The following is a 19,431-nucleotide window of genomic DNA, read 5'->3' on the forward strand; positions in this document are numbered from 1 at the left end:
TCACTTGAGGCACAAATTATTAGGCACAAATTATTTATTTATTTTTATTTATCATTCAAATTTTGTTACTGCCCATCTCCCCCAAGAGGGACTCTGGGCGTTTTACAATAAAATTCATACCACAACAATAAACATTAAAATCTGATAAAATAAACCAATTACCAATATAAAATACAATGTAAATAAATATAAAATCCAAGTGGCTCTAAGATGCCAATATGTATTTATTATTCAAATTTTGATATTATCAAATTGTGGACACATTATGTGAATCCCTAGCTCTCTTAAGAAGTGTATTATGCTGTGAAAAGTATATGGAAAGGGAAGTGGACGAGCAGCAGCAAGGATTGTTGGAATCGATTACCACAGGGACGGGTGCATCATTGGAAGTCTTGAAGGGCAGGTTGGGGCAGATCATGCTGGAGAAGGTCTATCTATGTTGCTGCAAATGGTCAACACCAATGTGATGGCATACAATCAATCAATCAATCAATCAATCAATCAATCAATCAATCAATATGGATGTGTTCTGGTCCTTTTGTTTCCTCCTTAGCTTTTTCACTGTCTCTTTTGAATGGTCTGTAAATGTGGTTTATCTCTATGTGTCTATTGATAGCTGATTTGTCTGAATGCCAAGCTTCCAGGAATTCCCTAGTATTTTTGGATTTAGCTTGGCCTAGGATGCTCACCTTCAGCAAAGGATCGTTACTTTGTTGTGGTGCTGGAACTTGAGCACCTCAATGATGCCATGAGCTAAACCGTGAAGGGCCACCCAAGACGGGAAGGTCACGACAGAGAGGTCAGACTAAATGCAATCCCTGGGGAAGGTAATGGCAACCCACCCCAGTATTCTTGCCATGAAAACTAAATGGATCAGTACAACCAGAGATATGTCGGTATACCATCGGAAGATGAGACTCCCAAGTCGGAAGATGGTCAAAATGCTACTGGGGAGGAACAGAGGGTGAGTTCAGCTAGCCCCAGATGTGATGACACAGCTAGCTCAAAGCCAAAGGACAGCTAGCGGCCGACAGTGCTGGTGGTGAATGGCGAATCCGATGTTCTAAGGATCAACACACCATTGGAACCTGGAATGTAAGATCTATGAGCCAGGGCAAACTGGATGTGGTTATTGGTGAGATGTCAAGATTAAAGATAGACATTCTGGGCGTGAGTGAACTGAAATGGACTGGAATGGGCCACTTCACATCAAATGACCACCAGATCTACTACTGTGGACAAGAGGACCACAGAAGAAATGGAGTAGCCTTCATAATTAATAGTAAAGTGGCTAAAGCAGTGCTTGCATACAATCCAAAAAACGATAGAATGATCACAATTCAAATTCAGGGCAAGCCATCTAACATCACAGTGATCCAAATATACGCCCCAACCACAGATGCTGAAGAAGCTGAAGTAGAGCAGTTCTATGAGGATCTGCAGTACCTCCTGGACAACACGCCTAAAAGAGACGTTATTTTCATCACAGGAGACTGGAATGCTAAGTTGGGTAGTCAGATGATACCTGGAATTACAGGTAAGCATGGGAGAACAAAACGAAGCAGGAAATAGGCTGATAGAATTTTGCCAAGACAACTCATTCTGCATAACAAACACTCTCTTCCAACAACCTAAGAGATGGCTTTATACATGGACTTCACCAGATGGACAACACCGAAATCAGATTAACTACATCCTTTGCAGCCAAAGGTGGCGGACATCTATACAGTCGGTAAAAACAAGACCTGGAGCTGACTGTAGTTCCGATCACAAACTTCTTCTTGCACAATTTAGGATCAAACTAAAGAGATTAGGGAAGACCCACAGATCAGCTAGATATGAGCTCACTAATATTCCTAAGGAATGTGCAGTGGAGGTGAAGAATAGATTTCAGGGACTGGACTTAGTAGATAGGGTCCCGGAAGAACTATGGACAGAAGTTCGCAACATTGTTCAGGAGGTGGCAACAGAATACATCCCAAAGAAAGAGAAAACCAAGAAGGCAAAATGGCTGTCTGCCGAGACACTAGAAGTAGCCCAAGAAAGAAGGAAAGCAAAAGGCAACAGTGATAGGGGGAGATATGCCCAATTAAATGCAAAATTCCAGCGGTTAGCCAGAAGAGATAAGGAATTATTTTTAAACAAGCAATGAACGGAAGTGGAAGAAGACAATAGAACAGGAAGGACAAGAGACCTCTTCCAGAAAATTAGAAACATTGGAGGTAAATTCCAGGCAAAAATGGGTATGATCAAAAACAAAGATGGCAAGGACCTAACAGAAGAAGAAGAGATCAAGAAAAGGTGGCAAGAATATACGGAGGACCTGTATAGGAAGGATAACAATATCGGGGATAGCTTTGATGGTGTGGTCAGTGAGCTAGAGCCAGACATTTTTTATTTATTTTTATTTATTTATTAATCAAATTTATCACTGCCCATCTCCCAAAAGGGACTCTTGGGAGTGAGGTTGAATGGGCCTTAAGAAACATTGCTAATAACAAGGCAGCAGGAGACGACGGCATCTCAGCTGAACTATTCAAAATCTTGCAAGATGATGCTGTCAAGGTAATGCATGCTATATGCCAGCAAATTTGGAAAACACAAGAATGGCTGTCAGATTGGAAAAAATCAACTTATATCCCCATACCAAAAAAAGGAAACACTAAAGAATGTTCAAACTATCAAACAGTGACACTCATTTCACATGCCAGTAAGGTAATGCTCAAGATCCTGCAAGGTAGACTTCAGCAATTCATGGAGCGAGAATTGCCAGATGTACAAGCTGGGTTTAGAAAAGTCAGGGGAACTAGGGACCAAATTGCCAATATCCGATGGATAATGGAAAAAGCCAGGGAGTTTCAGAAAAACATCTATTTCTGTTTGATTGACTATTCTAAAGCCTTTGACTGTGTGGATCATAACAAATTGTGGCAAGTTCTTAGCGGTATGGGGATACGAAGTCATCTTGTATGCCTCCTGAGAAATCTGTATAACGACCAAGTAGCAACAGTAAGAACAGACCACAGAACAACGGACTGGTTTAAGATTGGGAAAGGAGTACGGCAGGGCTGTATACTCTCACCCTACCTATTCAACTTGTACGCAGAACACATCATGAGGCATGCTGGGCTTGAAGAATCCAAGGCTGGAGTTAAATTGGAAGAAACATTAACAATCTCAGATATGCAGATGATATCACTTTGATGGCTGAAAGCGAAGAGGAACTGAGGAGCCTTATGATGAAGGTGAAAGAAGAAAGTGCAAAAGCTGGCTTGCAGCTAAACCTCAAAAAAACCAAGATTATGGCAACCAGCTTGATTGATAACTGGCAAATAGAGGGAGAAAACGTAGAGGCAGTGAAAGACTTTGTATTTCTAGGTGCGAAGATTACTGCAGATGCTGACTGCAGTCAGGAAATCAGAAGACGTTTAATCCTTGGGAGAAGAGCAATGACAAACCTTGATAAAATAGTCAAGAGCAGAGACATCACACTGACAACCAAGGTCCACATAGTTAAAGCAATGGTATTCCCAGTAGTAACATATGGCTGTGAGAGCTGGACCATAAGGAAGGCTGAGAGAAGGAAGATAGATGCTTTGGAACTGTGGTGTTGGAGGAAAATTCTGAGAGTGCCTTGGACTGCAAGAAGATCAAACCAGTCCATCCTCCAGGAAATAAAGCCAGACTGCTCACTTGAGGGAATGATATTAAAGGCAAAACTGAAATACTTTGGCCACATCATGAGAAGACAGGACACCCTGGAGAAGATGCTGATGCTAGGAAGAGTGGAGGGCAAAAGGAAGAGGGGCTGACCAAGGGCAAGATAGATAGATGATATTCTAGAGGTGACGGACTTGTCCCTGGGGGAGTTGGGGGTGTTGACGACTGACAGGAAGCTCTGGCGTGGGCTCGTCCATGAAGTCACGAAGAGTTGGAAGCAACTGAACAAATAAACAACGAACAGGATGCTCAGTTTCCCACTTGAAACTGTGGCTGAATCTGTCTATATGTTATGAGATTAAGGAGTTTTCATCATGTCTTCTGACTGCTAGTTGGTGTTCCTGGATGTGCTCTGATAGTCTTCTGCCTGTTTGTGCTACCTAGTGGCTGTTACACATCCTCTCCAGCAGCCAACACCCAGATAAGCAGGGATTAACACCAGACAAACAATCAAGCAAAAAACAACACCCTAATCAAGGAACTACCAAGGAGAAAGCCACACCCCCACCAACACTGGTAGGGCAAGCTACTGTATATAAACAAGGAACAAACCCCACACTCACTAGCACTGATGGTGTTACCTAGTCAGGTAATGAAACATCTGCAAGCAAGCAACCAAGCTCAGAGAGCACCAAGGACTCCACAATTCAACTCTGAGCTACATATATTCTCATCTATAGATACTGTCTTTTCAAAGTTAAATCATTGTTCTCATGATGGCCAGCTTTAATGGAAACAGCTAAAGGAAGAGAAGCCAAATATTTGCATTGGCTGAAGTTACTGGAATTATGGTCCTAAAATATGCACTGCATTTTCTCAAACAGGAAAATCCCTTCTAAAGGCAAGGACATAGTTCAAGGATGTAGTATTTTCAATAGGTAGCTAGCAAAAGGCATAGAGATGTAACTCTACATCTTAATTCTCATACCTGGGTTATACAATCTGTCCCTCCATTACAGTATTATATTGACTGCCTTAAGAAGGGAAAAAATTGAGAATCACAATGTTGGATGCAAATACAAGCTTGTAGAAGGCTGTGTAACACATGAAAAGAAAATATTTTCCTTTGAAAATTAAAAGTTCACTGGATTTTTAAAGTTCAGTTTGTTTTACGATCTGCTTACCTATTGTCTACTGAGCTGTGTAGCAGCAGCCAGACCCCCCCCAAAAAAAATTCATGCAAATTTTAGAAAGGAATTGTTTAAAAAGAGCTTTAAGATAATGCTGAAGCACTTGCATCCCTGAGCAACACTACAGTCTATATAGAATATCCATAATGGTCATTAGCAAATCCATGAACACTTCAGCAGAATTGGATTGCATATGATTGAAGAAAGAAGATAGAATTATCAATCTCCTCCACCTTGAAAATTCAAGCAAGGGAGATAAAAACATAGCTGTTTTTCCTGTACGCCTGGCCTTGAGGAGCTACTTCTAAACTCAATATCCTCAATTGGAACTTAGGTTCCACATCATTAAACTTTATATTTCTACATTTTAGTTGGCTGAATCATTTCTTATTTCTACTATTGGCTGAAATAAGGGCTGCATCCATCAATCACCATCTTGAGGGCTAAAAGGACCTCTCTCAACCTTTGACAGGTTTTGAACAAACATATTAATCAATGGAAGCAATGCAAATTCTGAATTCACCCATAAGTTTGGCAAAGTCATTTAACACTATACACACAAAGATCCTAGCATCAGGGAAATCTGTTGAGAAAGACTCATGTAACAACCTATCCACTAGCTCTTGTTCAGAATCAGAGTTTGAAAAGCCCACCTAGGCCATTAAGACCAACTCCGTGCTTTGTGAAGGAATCCAGATTAAAGCATTCTCCACAGATGGGACTCTCACCTCCACCTGAAGTCACCCAGTGAAGGCAGATGCATTATCTCTCTGGGTAATTGGTTTCACTATCAAACTGCTCTAACTCTTAGGATGTTTGAATCTGCCTTCCTTTAATTTAAATTCATTCTTCTGTGTCCTGCATTCTGGAACCACAGAGGATAGTGTGCAATGCCTGTTTGCAGTAATCTTGGGGGGGAAATTCGTGACAAAATTTTATCTTCCAATTCTGTGAAAAATTATAGCACTAGCATCCCCATAAAAATGATTAACACAAATATATGTGTAAGTTTGTGCATGCGCGTATACATCTATATATCTATATCTACACACAGACACAGACACACTAAAGTGCAGCTCATTTGGCCATGGGAAATTTCCACATGCTTGACTAGGTCCAGATTGGGAATTCCATGGTTCACTTTCCTCAAGACTTAGTAACTCCCCTCAACGTCACTTCATGGGGCAATACTCATAGACCTTACAATCTGAACCCTTGAACTAGATTTGTTATTTTGCATTGTTCTGTCTGAACTTTGATCATCATGGGACTGTTGGAGATGATAATGCAATCTACATTATGTGTTAGAAAACCACTCTCAGAAAATTATTGAGCTTTTTCCACATTCTGAATCCAGCCAAGCAGTATTCTCAGCCTAACAACAAGTCTCATCTTAAAACTGAAGAGCAGTAGGTCTCTTCTAGTAATAGAACCAGCTGTAACACTGATAGCAAGTAAAGCTCAAGCTGCTCTCAAGGTCTTCTTATGTGTTTGTGCTTCTTTTCTTTGAATCCTAGGTAAAGAGATTAAAGTGCACTTTGCCTCAAGTTGAGATTGCCCCAAAACAAAATACCCTCTCTCCACTAACCACATTTAACCCTAGAAGAAATTAAGAAGAGGAGCAAAGTGGGAAATTATTCACATATTTTGTTTTATTGTGAACTGCCCAGGGTCCCCCGAGCGGGGGAGATGGGCGGTGATAAAAATATGACAAATAAATAAATAAATAAATAAATAAAATATTTCTGGAAACAAAGAAGTAAACATTGATCAATACAATCCTAGCCTTCCACATTACGCCAAATAAGCCAAAGTTGCTAGCAGAAAACAGATGACAGTAGAGTTACCTTTCGATCTTCTTTAAAGAGTTCTGCTGCGGTTGTGAAATGTGGAATGGAGTTTTTACAGTGTGGACACCCTGTGGAATAAAGGAAGAAACATTAGTTATAAACTGCACTTGAAGTATTTGGCAACAAAAAGCCCCATCAGATATTCACCACAATTTTGCAAGCTGAGGAATGGAGAGATTGCACACCTACCTTCCTGTGAATGAGTCAGATGTTCATGTACAATTCTTATACTATTTAGAAACAATGGTAATATCACTGACAGCAACATATGCAAAAGAAATTGCCTCCACATTTACAAAGTCACAGCCTGCACATTCTCAACATTCAGGCCTGTTTCCCCAACACAAGCCAAATAGTGATCCGTTTTACAAATCACAAAAATTGTGAAAAGGTTCTAATTTGACTTCAGCAGTACCACCTGCCAACACCTACCTACACACTGGTCCTGTCTTAAAACAGTGTACAACAAAACAGGGTGGAACATGAACACAGTTTTATCTACAACCCATAGCTGTATCATCTGAGATTAATTTTGTCTGTGGTAAGAAAGAGTGAAAAATAGCATGAAGAGGAGGGAAGTGGAAGATAAAGGCAAGAACAAACCAGGATGGAGTGACAAGAGGATGAAGCAACTGGATAGGGGAAAGGAAAAGAAAAGAGTGAGAAGCCCTGTTTCGATGTTAAGTTCATCAGACAAGCATTCCACCCCCTCAAAAGCTTAATATTCAAGCTAATCTTCAGTGCACCCACTGTCTGCAGTAAGGTCTTCTGTTATTTACATCTCATGTGATTTTGTTTTCAATAACTTCTGAACACAAGGTAACTATCTTCAATATGGTAACCATGTTTTTATTGTCAAGTAAGCCTCTGTCTATGCTAGTGTTTCTCAACCTCAGGAACTTTAAGATGTATGGACTTCAACTCCCAAAATTCCCCAGCAGGCATTCTGGGAGTTGAAGTCAACACATCTCGAAGTTCCTGAGGTTGAGAAACACTGGCCTATGCACTAATATACTGAGAACTAGAAAGCTGTACATCTTCTTAACTTTTTGAACAATAGGTAAAGAAGAATTCTACCAACATAAGGGATGTAATCCACACTTAGCCAGGGAATAATTAATTCCCTTTTGCACAAAAGACTTATGTGAGCAAAATATAGATGCAAAACCAACAGAGCTGTTTTAGCAACTATATAAACTGATGTGGGAGAAGATGGGACTGTAACACCTACGGCACAAAATAGAGCCCAAACAACTTCCCACTAAGGTGAGTGCGCAGTGTTTTCTTTACACTAAATCAACATGCAGCAAATTTAATATAAAGGCCCCAGAACAAAGTAACTCAATGGTTAGCTATCCTTGGTTTGATAAAATGATTAAATTAGATTGAGATTAATTAATATTTCAAATTTTTCATTCAAACATACTGTACATCCTAGAGAGCCATTGCAGTGTACTGTAGTGGTTAAAGTGTTGGACTAGGTGCAGGGAAACCCAGATTCTAGTTTCACCTTTGGCCCCAGAAGCTCACTGGGTGACTCAGCTCAATTTACCTGACAGGGTTGTTGTGGGGAAAAATAGGAGGAGGGGCACAATGTACAGTATGCTGCCTGGAGCTCCTGCACAAAAGGCAGGATATAAATTTCTCTCTCCCACACATGCCTACATACATACCTATCATACTATTCTCTTTCAGGATATATTTGTTAATGTATTCTGGGAAAATATATATTCCACCTTACTATTACTTTGAGGTTATGTGAGCTTTCAAGTAGGAACCTGATTAATGACCTTCAGAAGTCCCCCTGAGTGCCAGAGGCAGGCTGCCTGCCCTTCCACACTGCAGCAGAGGATCCGAAAACTACACTCAGGGAGATTCCTTGCAGCATGGTGGGATTCCTCGAAATCTGGATAGATGTACCGTTCAAGAACAGAGTTTTCCCTCCATTCAGCCACAGCTTTAGCTGAGTTCCACAATTTAGTCCACAACGTATCCTTGAAGGACATCAGTGGAAAACTGGTTGTGCAGGTCAGGCCTAACCAATCCATAAACAAATTTCTAATGAAACCAGTGGTGAGATGGAAGAAAATCAATCAGAAGACAGGAGATTTTAGGAGTATCAGCAGATTAGGAAGTAAATGCACTTCAGCACAGAATACAGTCTTTCAACTTTTCTTTCCCCCTTCTAATTTCCTAAATCATCCTTTTCTCCCTTTGGTTATTTTATTATACTTCTCCTTAATGACATTCAGACTTTATTATTCTAACTGTTAAATATTTTTTCTCATTTTTCTCCTGCCAGGACCTCAGTAAAGTTTTTGGATTAGTCCTTTCCAACATTCAGCCCCTCTGGCTGATGGCCTTTTGCATTCTTTTCTTGGCTCCTGTTTGAAACCAATGGTGCTAGAGCTCAGAACCTGTGAGGTACTGTTACCCAAGATGTCACCTAAACTGTTATCGTTTTTTCTTTTCATTGTTTGGCTCACAGGGTTTTGGGTTGTATCCAAACAGGCATGACATGTTTGTCCTCATTGCAACTGGAATATATCTTGGAGACTTGGGAGGGTAGCCTGTCAAGTAGCATCTAACTTCTGACAATTTTTGGTAAAACCCTCAAGATCTCGTATTAAGATCATCTTTTACCAAAAACAAAACAGAACAAAACAAATCTAACCTTAGAGATTGTAACACTCGAGATATTTGGTATAATAAAAATATATTTTTCTCACACCATTTTTTCCTTATTTCTGACAAACTACCAAAATATGAAGATTTGTAGTTCTATTTTCTCTATTTCCCCCTATTAAAAGTGCAGAATTAATAATTGAACTATCCAACCCTGATAGTGCCATACTATGTTTTTCCCCTCCAAATTTGATATGCACAATTTCTCCCTTTTTCCATCTTTTATATCTTTAGATTTGGATACTTAAAATCAATGTGGTAGTCCTTGTGCATATTAAGCTACAGTAAATTGTATCTCTCATGTGGGGGGGGGGGGTTATGATTATGTAGAATAAATGTGTAAAGCTCTTGGAATTGTAATGGTTTTCCAAACTCATCATTTCCCACTGCTTAATATGGGCTAACAATTGCACATTTCTGTGTTGGAGTGAAAGATTTGAGTTAATAAACCTTCCAATTAGGAGAGAGAAATAACTATTCTTCTACTTTAGCAATGCATCAGTGGATAAATTGGATAAATACAAATTATATTTCTGTGAAAAGATTATTTGATCTTATGCACGAGAACAGAGAATGCCAGGTAACTATATTATTTTCAAACAGTAATAGTAACATAAACAGCAAATATGGATTCTGTACATACTGTACATTTCAGAAGTAGTGTAACGGCTTTGACTTGATTGCAGGATTTATATTTTTCTAGTTAGACAAGCAATGATAAACTGCTTGTTTATAAAAGCCCATTCTTAGGTTCAGATACTCCATAGATATATATAGACAGACTAGTAAATAAGTTAAATTCACTTCAGAAGGCAAAACGCTAATACAGCAATGAATCTCTATGAATTCCAAGTGAGCCTTGTGACATGTCAAGTCTACAACTGGGAAATTTCTGCACAGTTATGCAACATAGTTATTGTTGTAAGTTCTGGCCAAATGAACTCCAGCATTATCCAGTAATTTATAAGGCCGGTCTGACTATTTTAACAAGTGAGGTTGTACTTCATATTTAAAAAAATACTGCCAACATTTTAATCTGAAAGATAATTCCTGGAAAAGGCAAAACATGAGAAAACATCAAGAAAAAAAATCCAAGCAATTAATAGGCAGTAAATCATTGAGTGTTTACCCTGCAAGCCAAGCTTTTACAAGAAACAATAGATGTATGACACAAGAACATACATAAATGCTTTCAGTAGTGTGTATGTATGTGTCAGGCTTGTATGTGTATGAACACGTATATTTTATTTATATGCCTATATATGTAAATGCACAATATTGTTATTCAGAATATCCTAGGCTGTTCTGTTCCCCTAGCCACTTGTTTTCTACTATAAAAAAGTAATTCACAAAGATTCAATTTTCTAAATCCCATCTAAATCTAGCACTTTCTTTCCTCAAATCCCTTTCCCAGCATGTGTTACGGAAGAAAAGCTATTAGATTGTTATCCACTGCAAAAGGAACAAACATGGTACAGCAACTGCCAAGAAATTTTCCATCTACTTACTTTGCTTAGAAACAGACTTTGTTACAGGATCTATCAAACCCTGAAGTAAGTTTATTCAAAGCCCTCCCCAAGCTCAGAAAGGGCAAAGAGGGAACTATATAACAGCTCTGCCCACACACTTGCTACCTGAAAACTGTTTTATTTTCGTACTTCATTAAATGATGGCAAAACCAAGATTCTAAATCTAGATTCTGCTCCACAATGGCCACACTGAAGGCAGTTACTGGTATGAAAATAAACCGAAGTCAAATTCTACATAATTTAAGAGTGAAGACAAACTAGGTCTTAGGACAGAGCCACCAAGATTGAGAATCCGTAATCTGAAACTGGCAAGAAGGTAATCAGTACAGTTTATGCCTGACAGAAGTATAGTGTAAACTTGGAACAGGTGCATTCCAGTCTCAAGGCTGAGAAAAGCATGGCTGAGAGTCCATTGACCTGAAAGTGTGAGGGAGAAAAAGGCTTATGAGTTAAATCCCCAAGCTCCAACAGACTGACAGACAAGACATCTCTGTGCATTTCTTTCTCCTTTCTTCTCTGCAATAAAGCAACTTCTCTAATAATATTGAATTCTTGAAGTTTCTATTGCTAATTAGCTTCTGAATGCAGACAACTTCTGGAAACATAAATATTTAGAGCTATGACTAGCCTGAGGTCTGACAGATTTTGAAGCAATATGTTAAAGCTCAGTGGTATTAAACTTGGTGGCCTTATAATTAGGCAGAATATGCTAACGTAGAAGCATATTATTCAATGGAAAATGACATCCCTCCACGGCTAATTGTTAAATTGGCTGCCATAGAGAGACATTAATGTGACCACATAGGAAAGGCAATCTTTTTAGTAATTAAAACCCATTCAAAAATTTAGTGTAGTTAAGATTTATAAAAGAAATCCTTTTATACAGCAGTTAGAAACTTTAAAGTGCAACCTGTGATCAATGTCTCTTTAGATTTTACTGTCTTAGTTAAAAAACACACCTTTCTATCAATATTGCCTGCTTTGCTACTTTTGAAGCTGACTCATAACTCAGAGTAAGAGTAATGTTTAAACAAGCCAGCTCCCTCAGCTCTAATAAATATATTTGGACAAAAAGAATGAGAAATGAATAGTGACAAACTAGAAGGAAATCACTTCACAGATCCCATGGCGTCTGTTGCTTCCATCAGTATTTACTCTATGGAAATGTGGGTTTTGCCTCAGAATCAGAAGAAACTAGCTAAAGGCAGACCATTGTACAATTAATACTTATTATAAGGTTAGGGTTAGGGTTAGGGATTGCATGAGATAATTAGATATGGGCCCAATGTAAAGAATCAATTTCACATCAGCTGGGTGCATTACCTGCCTGGCAGACGGAAAGGCCACATGGAGCTCCTCTGGGAAATTTGGCTTGTTGAAAAGCTCTATTTATCTTTAGCCTGGTTGATAATTAATGAGATTTTAGGTAGACATATTGCCTTCAAACTAATTCGAATCAACTTGATACATTTGTATACTAACAAAATCCAATTATATGTATCTTTGGAATATTTAAAACGCAAGGTAATATAACCCACTGCTCTTTAGAATAAAAGAGCAAAAGCATCAGACTTCAATATTATTTTTCATTATTTATTATAATAATGCACTTGAATTAAAAAATCAGTATGGCCTTCATTTTCATTTTGATAAAATAATGACATATTGTAATATGTCATGTGTTGTTGTTGGTATGGAGGTATTTATCTAATTTTAAGACCTGCTAAGGACCAGATGATTTTTATTATGTCCTGATACATAAAACAATAGAACTCAAAGAGAGTGTACTTTCTTTTTCACACAACTGTATCTCTACTTTCCAATGGTTCCTTGAATGAAAATGCAAGCCAAAAAATTCATATTTGTAACACACTGAATAATATTCATCATCATCATCACCCACAAAACAGGAAGAAAGAGAGCAGCTTAGTGTAATCTGATTCAGTCAAAAGCTACAGAAGGAAAATACGAAGGGGGAGATAATGTTGGCGACCTCTGTGTTACTCTTTCCATTGGTCAAAGCTGAAATCATTTTCTGAAAGTCTTTACAAGCTTAACTAAAATATTCATTTATGATTAGGTAAGGCAAATAGGCCATCTGTTTTCTGCTGTAATGCGTTTCTTAATAGCATCCTTTCTATGTGCCCCGTGGAGCCCTGAAGTTGCCATCTTTTCTAGGCAACAGGAAGAAAAACGGAATAATATGTTAAATAAAAATTTAAATAAAATCAATTTTTAGTGGAAAGATAAGTTTAAACTTGGCGCACCATGCTGCGCCGATCCAATTCCCCTCCAGCAGAAAGGCAAGTCCAAACCCGGTGCTCCGCGCTGCACCATGCCACACCATGCCAACCCAAACCCCCCAGTAGAAAGGCCAGTCCAAACCTGGCACTCTGCTCTGCTCTGCACCGACCCAACCTCCCAGCAGAAAGGCAAGTTCAAACCCAGCGTGCTGGGCTGCGCCACCCCACCTCCAGCAGAAAGGCAAGTCCAAACCCACCTTTTTAAAGGTGAGCCCAAAGCCACTCCTCCGCTAGAAAGGGACTGGATTGGCACGGCACAGCGCACCAAGCCCAAACCCACCCACCCACCAGAAAGGGACTGGACCAGTGTGGCGCAGCATGCCAAGCCCAAACCTACCCCTCTGCCAGAAAGGGATCGGCCGATTCCTCTCTAGAAGAAAGGCAAGTTCAAACTTGGCATGCCTATTTTTAATAGTAACCCTCAAGTAACTGGAAACTACATTTATCCGGCATCTACCAATCCCCATGGGTGCTGGTTAACTGAGATTCTACTGTACTTTCTATTAATAGTTCCTTTTAGTAAATGGGAAAGTGTACTAATATATAACCAAATTATAGCCAGACTCCCCATTTCTAACATATTAAATGAGTGCAGCATTGCAAACATAGTCTTTTTGGAAGTGCTTACATTATTTGCGAACAACAAAGTTTTTTGTTATGATACACTAATCTTTTTCTTAAAAATAAACACTTCTTTAAGCACAGTTAATAGAAGTGAAGGGGAAAAGGTTTCTGGATCACACAAAAAATTTTCAGTAGGAGACGCACTTCTTAGTTTTGCTTCAAGGCTTTGTAAACATTCTCTTTTTTCCAGAATCACCAGTAGTACAGGAGCCTTTTTTCCCCCTATATATTTGATTTATTAAAACAAAATTAGCTCTTTTCAAACCAGCACATCTACAAAGATATCTCCTGAACTCCATTCCCATAGCCAGTAGATTTCATTGCTGCAGTGTAAAGTTTTCTGAAACAATGAAGGAACAGTCTTCTTTAAAGAGCATTGTACCTTCCTCACAAAACAACTCTGAAGTAAGCTAACCTATGATTTCAGATGAGATGAGATGGGATGGGGAGAGCACTGTTGGTTCTTGGAAAAGACCATAATGCAAGTAAGTAGATACACAGGAGCAAACTTAAATATAGATCAGGGTTTTTCAAATTGTATTCTATGGAACCTTAGGGTCCCACAAGAATTTTTTGGGGTCTCATGAGAGACTAAAGGGAAAAAATGTTAGCTTGATCAAAGCCAGTTTTCTGGCACTAAAGCTTTGCCTCTTGATCAGGGATTCTGGAATTTTTTTGTTTTTAATGAACAGGTTCTGAACTTGAAAAATTTTTGAAAGCCCCTGCTATAAACTAAAAAAAATTAAAAGGCCACAATTTTATTTACAGCTGAGAGACGTTTGTTATGGAACTGGCCATTTGTTAGCCTGCCAACTAGCTTCAACCAGCTTGCACATAAGGAAAGTTGAGAATGGAAAGCATTTTTAGGTCCTATCCTTGTGTGAACTGATCTTGAGGACCTCCTAAATAAGGGTACGCTGTCAATGTGACACAATCACAGCCCAAGGAGCTTTTATGGGAGTACCTCCTTTTGGGAAGTGAAAGGTCCTCAAATCCACTTCTCTCAAAATGGAACCAGCACAATGCTGACATTTTTACTAGTAACGTAATAAAATGAAAACACAACCTATTCTTTGCTGAAAGATAAGTATTTTTCTATGAGAAAGGCAACCCCTCCCCCTGCCCCCCCCCAAATACATGGAACTCCTCCTTAGTCTTTCAACTAATTTGCCCTCTCAATTAACCCTGGAGCACAAGGAAGTTCTTTCAAATGTCTGAAGAGTAAACTAGAGCAATGACAACTTCAAAATCTACATCCACCAATGTTGCTGGTGGCCTCTTGTATACTTTCTTGATATCCTTCATGACCATCAAATTAGATGGCCATCTGACAATGTGGCAACAGGAGGAGCATGACACCCATCCTTTAATTGGGCCAACATATGCAATCATTTGGAATCCAATTTAATGCTTCTGTAGCGCCTTGCAATATGGATAATGATGTATACAACAGTGGAATTCGTTCTTCAGTAGTGAGAACAAGCATACTGATTAAAGGCAAATTAATCAATTGTGACTTTTTTTACTTACTGGTTATCTATTGAAGGCTCAGCTAGGGGACAGCACCTAGCTGACCATGCTGATCTCAAAGAACTAAGTGGCTTTGGACCTGCTTGGGGGATCAACAGGAAGTCTCAGGATTGGAAGTAGACTGGGAAGTAGACTTAAACAAAACAGATGAGAGCTCATTTACCCTCAGACCTTTAAGGCTTGCTCTTCAGACTTCATGTCTTCCACAGTGCTACTTCCTATACCATAAAAGGTAAAGGTTTCCCTTGACGTAAAGTCCAGTCGAATCCGACTCTAGGGGGCGGTGCTCATCTCCGTTTCTAAGCCTTGGAGCCGGCGTTGTCATAGACACTTCCGGGTCATGTGGCCAGCATGACGACTCGGAACGCCGTTACCTTCCCGCCGAAGCGGTACCTATTGATCTACTCACATTGGCATGTTTTCGAACTGCTAGGTGAGCAGGAGCTGGGACGAGCAACGGGAGCTCACCCCGCCGCGTGGTTTCGAACCGCCGACCTTCCGATCGACAGCTCAGCGGTTTAACCCGCAGTGCCACCGCGTCCCTATACCATAAATGATCCATATCTAGTTGTTTGAGAGAGAGGGATATGATACAGTGATTAAGAGTGTTGGCTTAAAAAAAGGAAGAGAGAGGAAGAAGAGAGAACTAACTCACTGTATCAATAGGCCATTTGATACAGTAGTTCATACCCACTATTTTTAAATGTCCCCAGAAATCAGTGAGAGAACATAAGATTCTAATATAACTGCATCAGTGTATCTTATCCTACTCTCTCAAAAACAAATCAAAATAGATTCACCATCTCCAAACTCTGGAGCAAAATCCCCCATACAATCTAAGAATATGGTCAGCTGATACAAAACAGCAGTCAACTTTAGAAGAAGGGACACCCTCAAGCTATTGAGGCAGGGGTGGGGGAGATAATGGATTAGCTAAAATCCTGAATTCTATACAGCAACATGCATAGAAGAAGTTTGCAGGCACCACTTCTGTAATATGAAAAATGGCAGAAAGCAGTTTTTTATGAAATAGTCTTCTACAAGTTTTCAAGCTTCTCAGCAGTGATTTATGAAGATGTAGCAGATAAAGTAATATCTGCAAAGCTGCTTTGCTTAACCAAACGCAATCTTTAAAAAGCACTGGGTTAAACTGAACTGTTCTAATCCCCCCAAAAAATCCTAATTATACAAGATATTTGTAGCACTTTAATGAACACGGTAAGGGTTTCAGCTAACAAGTTTCACTGATGTGGGAAGTGGTTCAGAACTGAGAAAGAAAATTATTTAAACCAAAGTAGCATGGCAAAAATGTTAGTGGTTCTTCTGTATTAAAATAAGCAAGTTAGTAATTGGTAGGCATAAAAACTCTTGAGAGGTCCCATGATTGAACAAGTGATAAATAAAGATAACCATATTTTAAGAGAAGGCACACTACTGGTACACAAAGGGAAAAAATTCAATACACAATGATTTGCACTTCTGTTTTCCTTCATAATTATCTCACTGCAAGCTGAGATTTCATTCTTACAGTGTTTGATTAAGAAGAAGCAAGTGTACATGAGTGCATTATATATCAAAGATACAGCACACGTGTACACACTCATCTAAAATAAAACTGAAGAAAGAGTGCCTTTTGAATGCAGGAAATTATTATAGAAACAAGCATAAGTGCTTCATGGTGTTTAATTAAAAGTATAGATGTTACTAAATGTGGATCAGAAGTCTAATCTTTTATCTCACATGCATTTAGAGACTTGCTCAGCTAGTAACAACCCCTTTTTTGGTAGTTAATAAATGTATCTGACTGTTTTATAAATCTGACTGTTTTCTCTTCCCTCCCTCTTATACACCAGGGAGGAGTCAGTCTGAATCTCTTCCTAATGCTTTCCCTGTTTTTTGGGCCCAGCATGGTTTTGAACCATGTTATGGAGCCATCTCTGAAGATTTTCTCCAAGATCATCTCCATGGCTCCCTGCAGAACCTACCATGTGATGACCTTTCTGGGGAGAAAAAGTTTTCTATGCTGGTTTGGTTATTGGTTGGCATTAACCCTGACAAAAGCTCTGTGCTGACTGGTTTCAGCCACATTGTTGAGTTGGATGCAAGTGCTTTCTGTTCATGATTCTGTGTGCTACTAATGCAGTGCAAAGCATCCTTGCTCCAAAGACATGACATTGTTAGTTTTGCCTCTTTGCTGCTGCATTGTCAGAGTGAAAGAGTAAACCTGAGATACTCTGATGTAAGAGATGTGCTCTGCCAGTTGTGGTCCCCAGCTTAACAAAATAAATTAAGCTTAGCTTGATTCAAAAGCACTGGAAAGCCATGTCTCTTTCGGCTGATCTTCAGTACAGATGAATGTTCAATATTTGATAGGACAACATCCACTTACATGGAGCATAAAACATTACGAGAGCGTGCTTCTTTTTCTTTAAAAATTCTCTAAAGTCTTCACCGGCAAGATGGGTAACACTTGTTTGCCTTTCTTCCCAAGATGGTTCAGGGGGAGGTGGTGCCTGAGGACTGAAGAGGAAAAAAAACTTACTGCTATGTTTTTGTAAGCAAGTGCATATAGTATGTTTTCTATTATATTCTATTGCAGGGTACAGTTGGTTCAGGCATCAAGGCAAAATATGGATTATTACCAGGAGACAAGCTTGTACATCTCACTTTCCTCCAGCATGGGCATAAAGAGCCTGGAAGTTGGTTTTTTTTTTTTGGGACTGACCATAGTTAATCTAACAAATCAAGCTCAACTGTGTCTTGTTTGAAACAAGCCTTGGGTTACGACTTAGGGTCATTTCAAGTAACCCAGAAATAGGACTAATTGTATTGTTTGGGGTACAAATTCAGCATCACTCTGAGACTTGCTAAGGCTAGCTCCCATCATAACAAACTCTGGTTTATCTTATCCTAACTGTAGTGGAACTGCAGTGCATTACAAGAGATTTCAAAAGCAAAGATTAATGTAGTTAAGTTATGATAATGTTATCACTTTGACGAAGTGATAACAGGAAGTTTATTGGAAAATATATATTGTCAGTCTTTTCTTGTAAGTTTATAATTCCAGTATCTCCTTCTGTGGGCAATTCTTACGTTTGCTATATTAGGACTTTGACAGTGAGTTTATATAAGTGCTCAGGTTGAGGTATGAATTTAATCTTGATAATATTTGAATGTTATGGTAATGGTCCAAATATAACAAACTTTCCATCCCATTCATAGCTCAGTCCTGGGAGCAATCCAGTGACAGCTCTTTGATTACCTGTTCTATGACAAACAGACTTTCTGTGGAAACCAAGTCTAGTTGATCTAGTTGAACAGTCTCTCATCATTCAATGTATTAGTATTGAGGTTTTGTGCTCTAAGCCCTTGCATAAAGCCAATATGATGCCAAATTAATTAAAACAGCTTTCAAGAAGCACAACTAATAAAACAGTCAAATACTATTAATTAAAACTCAGATATTCAAAGAAAGAGGGAATGTAGCTTAAAGGCATGCATCCCAATTAAATGGTTAAAAATTTAGCCCTGCAAAATAGTTTTTGAAACACACAAAAAGGACCTTTTCATGCATCCATAATGTCAATCTGGCAAAATTAAACTTTTTGAACTAGAGATTAAGAATTAATAACTTCTTCCAAAATGGCACTTGTACATTTTATTTATTTATTTATTTTTCAAATTTTGCTACCATCCATCTCCCCCTGGAAGAGGGACTCTGGGCGGTTTACAATAGATTCTTTGCTTGTATGTAAATGACACAGTTGTATAACATACACAGTTTTAATTGATGAATTTACCATTTGCTTAAAAGGGTACAATTTGGTCCAGGTTATTTAGCAACCTTAATTATGAATAAACTCAACTAGAATGCTACTATAAATATCATATTCTTGAACGGCATCTTTCTATATATATCAAACCTCAGCTCAGTGTATTTGTCTACATTTCTCAAAGTTATGGGTTTGGGATAAAGATGCTATTATTTTTCAAAACAAAATAATTACACTGATAGCACATTAATCCAATCTAGAAGCATGTGGCTTTTATGATTAAAGAC

The 19,431-nt window shown here is 38.9% G+C and overlaps 1 protein-coding gene across 1 annotated transcript in view; it reads right to left on the reverse strand.

Annotated features, from left to right (window-relative positions):
* PDIA5 (protein disulfide isomerase family A member 5) overlaps nt 1-19,431 on the reverse strand; it is a 239,603-nt gene that overhangs the window by 31,919 nt on the left and 188,253 nt on the right. The window contains exons 14-15 of the mRNA XM_063288786.1: nt 17,761-17,891; nt 6,698-6,768 (exon numbers count right to left, since the gene is read on the reverse strand). Coding sequence (XP_063144856.1) covers nt 6,698-6,768; nt 17,761-17,891 — 202 coding nt within the window. The remainder of the gene's footprint in view (nt 1-6,697; nt 6,769-17,760; nt 17,892-19,431) is intronic.

Source organism: Candoia aspera, chromosome 1, assembly GCF_035149785.1.
Source record: "Candoia aspera isolate rCanAsp1 chromosome 1, rCanAsp1.hap2, whole genome shotgun sequence".
Lineage (NCBI taxonomy): Eukaryota > Metazoa > Chordata > Lepidosauria > Squamata > Boidae > Candoia > Candoia aspera.